The sequence below is a fragment of the Mesitornis unicolor genome, unplaced genomic scaffold (assembly GCF_000695765.1).
Source record: "Mesitornis unicolor isolate BGI_N332 unplaced genomic scaffold, ASM69576v1 scaffold9518, whole genome shotgun sequence".
Taxonomy (NCBI): domain Eukaryota; kingdom Metazoa; phylum Chordata; class Aves; order Mesitornithiformes; family Mesitornithidae; genus Mesitornis; species Mesitornis unicolor.
This window is the reverse complement of record NW_010202537.1, coordinates 1-5,026: the sequence shown is the minus strand read 5'-3', so window position 1 is coordinate 5,026 and position 5,026 is coordinate 1. Positions and strand designations below refer to the sequence as shown.

The 5,026-nt window shown below is 44.1% G+C and overlaps 1 protein-coding gene across 1 annotated transcript; it reads right to left on the bottom strand.

Annotated features, from left to right (window-relative positions):
* Positions 1–2,877: 2,877 nt before the first annotated feature.
* Positions 2,878–4,973, bottom strand: BTBD6 (BTB (POZ) domain containing 6). The gene is made up of 3 exons (XM_010190427.1): positions 4,887–4,973; positions 4,493–4,611; positions 2,878–4,268 (listed from the first exon to the last, which is right to left on the bottom strand). The coding sequence occupies exons 1-3, from the start codon at positions 4,965–4,967 to the stop codon at positions 3,236–3,238; spliced, it is 1,233 nt and encodes a 410-aa protein (XP_010188729.1). The 5' UTR covers positions 4,968–4,973; the 3' UTR covers positions 2,878–3,235.
* Positions 4,974–5,026: the final 53 nt, after the last annotated feature.

Genomic DNA, 5,026 nt, shown 5'->3' with positions numbered 1-5,026 from the left:
AGCGTCGTGGGAACGTTTGGGGCTCGTTGGGAACTGAAGTATATCCTGCCTTTCTTGCTGACCACAAAAACACATCTTAAGATAGTGAAAGAAAACTTCCTCAGACTTTTAAAAGACAAATGTGGTTGGCTGTGCTATAAATTGCAAATCAGAGCACGACCAAGTGGCTCCTCCCCTGGGTTTACCTCTTCCTGAGTGCAGCAGTGAAGGGCAGGGGGGCAGGTCTCTGACCTGGCTCATGAGCAGGTCTGGCGTGGTTTAAGGGTTTTCTAAATTTGTCTTTTTTCATTTTATTTTTTAATGTAGGGTGATCCAGGCCAACGTCCAAACAGTAAGAAATGACAAATAACCCCTGGGGCTTGTAGCACCACTCCTTACTTTGGTGGAAAGGTTTGGGGTGTGCTTGTGCAATACTTTATTATCCCACTTGACATGATCATGCAGAGCTGAAATTTGCACTGACTTGTATTTGCTCAGGTTTTGTAATGTTACGAGATAAATGCCATTTTATATATGCTGATGTTATATTGAAGTGTACTTAACGCTTTAAGATGTTAGGGTGACAACTGGAGAACCGGCCAAGCACTGCGGAGCAACGCTGAGCCCCCTGGAGAGCACGAGGAACAGCTTTTTAAACTTGTTCCAGTATGAAGTTGTGCTTTGCTTTGCTTTACAATGCTAATTTGTGCAGCTTTTGACAACTACCAGGTATTAGTCTGTATCTAAGAATATCACTTGTATTACTTCAATGGAATTTTTTTAAAGCAGGTTGTTCCAGATTTCAGAAGTTGGGTTTTTCTTCTCTTTCATATAAGTGTTCTATTAAAAGCCTTTGTGGTTTAAGATTTAAATGATGGGTTTTTTGTCTTCTTATAGGTGAATGTCTATGTGCTGGGAAAAACTTTCCTTCTGTTGGCCAGAGAACTCTGCATAAATGCTCCAGCCATAGGTAACTTTTTACAAGTTGACTTTTGAGTATTTGGGGATATTTTCTGCATGGTTACTTGACAAGAATACAGACGTACGTGTGCATATGTACATAGTATTGTGTGCTCAATGCCAAAGGGGTAACTTAAAAATGAAGCTGGAGTCAATTGAGGCAGAAGAGCATTGCTGACCATGACAGCCTGTTCTCCTTTAAGAGCTTTTTGGGACCTAGATGCTGTTTTCTTTTTTTTTCCCAAGAGTAATTTAAGCAATGTTAAGACAATGGGCTGATGTGGAACAGATCTGTGTGTCTACAAGGTCATGCAGGCCTGTCACAGTTCCACAGAGATGCAACATCTGAGAAATATTTGCCAAATTTACTATCATCTGTCCATCCCCTGTCGCTGAGGTGTTCAGTGCTTGAAATTCAAGTGGCTTGATGGAAAATGAGGAGGAACTTTTTCCAGGCATGTGAATAACTTCTGAATTAGTAAGTCATCACTGAAATTGTAACACAGTGATAGGAAGGTGGGCTTTAACCTGTCAAAAGGCTAAAAAAGCTATTGTTTAGGCTGTAGCTTTCAAGCCAAGGGAATGAATGCCAATTCCAGTTAAAAGAGTGCGTTTATAGAGAGGTCTCATGACTGTTGTTGCCCACCTCTGTGCAGGAATTTTCTTCCTGTATCTTTACCCGCTCTCACTCCCACTCTTCTTAATCTATGCCAAGAGAATCAGATGCCTTTGTGTTCAGGAACAGCACACTCGCACACCCCTTCAGATGCACTCAGCTGGGCACAGAACTGCCTTCCTCTGCAGCAGGAACACCAGCAGCTCGCATCTAGCATCATCACAGCAGCCTCCAGGCAGCACACAGCTCTCAGCCATCCTGGTGAGCTGCCTTCCTTAGCATAGCTTGATGTCTGGTCAAAAAGTTCTTGTTTTCAATAATTCAGTTGCCTTCTTATTTTCCATTACTTATTTTTAAGAGACAACAGGCAGAATTGGTATTGCAGCTTACGTTCAAGGTGAGAATTAGTGCATCTTGGGAAATGGCAAATGGAAAACCCTCCTGAACTGAATGTATTTGTTATACATGGAAACAGTGCTGGCTTAGTCTGCTCTTTGAGTATCCTTTCCAAGGTCATGATGATAAGAGATATTTATAAAAACCCCAGTATTTCTAATTACCTTATCTGTAATGATTGCCAGACACTTGAGGAAAACACCTACTTTTATCACTCTGAGAAAAAGGCTACTAGCTGTAAAATGACAGCTGATAGTGGATGGCAGGGACTATGTTTTCAGAAAAATAAGAGGAGGAAGGAAAGATCCAGCAGCTCTTGTTTAAGGTGGCTTATTTCTAGTAAGTAATTTTGAGTGAACTTAAAGACCATACTGCAAGTATTTCTCTCGTATCTGCTCCCAAGGGTGAGGCTGGGATGTATATTTAGGTCGTGGCTGCCAGTACTGCAGCTCTGGGCTAGGTCTGTGATAAAGCCTGCCACTGCATTAAGCTTCATCTGCAGGCCTCGACTCTGGCCGTTCCAGTGGGGTCAGTGTGACAGGTGCAAGTGTCAGTGCTGCTGGGTGCTGGAGGTTAACGCAGATGATGCCTGCGAACGGGCATTAGGAGCTTTCAAATATAACCACAGGATGATTGTGATCAGCTTTGATTACAGTCATGGCTTGTCTATCTTCAGCTTAGGCAACACGCAAAAAAGCCTGAGCTTCTACATATGCCAGCTCCCTTTCTCAGGAGGGAAAATAAATGGTGCTGGTGGAGAGGCCGAGTTACTGGGTAAGGGAACCTTTGTATTTGCAGTGATAGCTAAAATGCCCTGTGTGGATGCATGCAGGGGACAGACCCCAATATCATCGTCCCTGTTACCTGCACTGTAGATGAATTAACAGACACAAGCCGTAAGATCAGCAGTGATCAAGTACAGAGGATTTAGGCCAAGTAGAAACATTTTATATTTCACAGATTCATAAACTGCTCTAGTTTAGAACATTCTGTTTAAGTCAGCTGCAGTCTGCAAGTTAGTTATCTATATACAAAATAAATGCACAGTACGTGCAAAATTTAACATTTTTCTGCTTGTTGCAGTCTTAATAATTAAGTCAAATAGCTTATGAATAAATAAAATAAGATTAAATTCAAGAGCATTCCTTCACTTATTTGTATAGCCTGATGTAGCAGATAGGTAAGTAGCGTAACATTCCACACTGCTGCGGAGTTTGTAGTCAAACTGAAAAATCCCTTAATGTGCATCACGGCAGTACTGGAATACAATCAAGGTGAAACGCATCATGCATAGAAAATGAGCTCAGGTATCTGTCCTCCTTGTACTCCGGTTCCGTTAGTACTGTCCGAGGAGCACTGGAACTGGAATGTCACTTTCCCGCACTGCACCTCAGTCATTCCCTCCTGCCCAAAGTAACTGAGTTCGTTACCATCCAGAATAGCACTTACGTTGTAAAATGTGTCTTGCTCAACCTGCACAGGGTGTTCAAACCACACAGAGAAAGTGTTACTGGAGCCGTCGGAGGTAAACTTTGTCAGGTTTTGAGCAAGAACAACTCCTAAGCGTTTCAGTTCGATTTTGACGCTGTATTCAGCTTTGCCGCAGCTCGACCCATACAATCCCAGTCCTGCTATAAATATCCGTTTGTCTACAGCAAACTGAATACTGTCACACCGCCCTCGGTACCGCCACTGATTGCTGCGGTAAGCAGACGACTGAAACCGGTGGCATCGCTGAGGGACGAGTCCTTTTCTTTTTGTCAGCGGAAACTCTAGTTTGGGTTTATTGGCGGCCGTGTACCATAGGAAGATGTTGTGAGTTTCCTCGAGGGTGAGGATGTCGGACTGGGCAGCTCCGTTGGCAAACTCTTCCAAAGTCATGGTCGGAATCCGCACCAAGTACAAAGCTTTTCCCAATACATTCCTCTTGTTGCGTGGCGTCACCGGCAGCCCTTGCCTTTTGCATTCAGCCTCTGCCCAGTTGAGAACAGCCTCAAAAACGACCACTTCCTTGGTGTTGAGCGCCTCCCGGGTTACAATGATCTCTAGTGTTTGTTGATCTATCTCACAGAAACCCTCTGACTTCAGTGCCATTTCTGCTTGAGCATCAATCACTTCCCAGCAGCGCTGCGTCAGCTCTGGCTCCTCGAAGAGCCTGCTCTGAGACAGCAGGACACAGGCGTTCTTCGCTTCTAAACTGGTCTCCAAAAAATTGACGCAAGCCTTTGCTAGGGCCGGCACGATGTACTTCTTGGCAGCGTACAGCGTAGCCAGAACCGTGTCAGCTTCCAGGTCTATTTCATCACTATACATGTATCTAGATGGGGAAAAAAAAAAATAGTTTCTTAGGGAAAAAAAATACAGGCCATGAAACATAGATCCAGTCATCTTTGCTGGCAGAGAATCTGACATTCAGTATTTGTCAGCACATTAAGTGAACAGTAATAAGTGCATATTGCACAGTGCCAATTAGGAGATGTGTATTTTATAAGCTACTTTGATTCTGTCCACGTAATTAGTAGACTTGTAGTGGCCACTTACTTTAATAGGATTAGAAAGGCTGCAGGTTCCACATCTGGTATATGGATTTCAGATTTGACCTCTGCGAGATCGCCATAAAACATAGCATAGAACACGGAGCTACCGACTGCCAAAACATACTGGAAAATAAAGAGAGAGAAGCCTCAGCAATACGTATGGGTAACAGCCGAGCGTGCTGGCTTTTGATAAGAGCTACACTCAGGGAAAGTTAAAAGCTGCAGCGGAGGCAGAAGACTGCCTGAGACTGTTCCCTTTAATTGCAGCGTATGTGAATTACTTCTGGGATTAGATGAGAGCTGTAATTAGAAAAAAAAAAATGGAACCTAGTTGTCAGGCAGGGGGAGGAGGCGATGTGCACAGCAGCATTAAAAAGCCAAAAATTATCTGCACGAACCTTATGGGCAGGAACTTTCTTGGATGCCCCCGGCGGGCCCACGACGAAGTGAACGTCAGCCATAAGCTCGTTATTGAACATCAGCGCGTTTCTGCAAGCGAGAGGAGAGGGGAGAGGCCCCGTCAGCCGCGGGCAGCCCC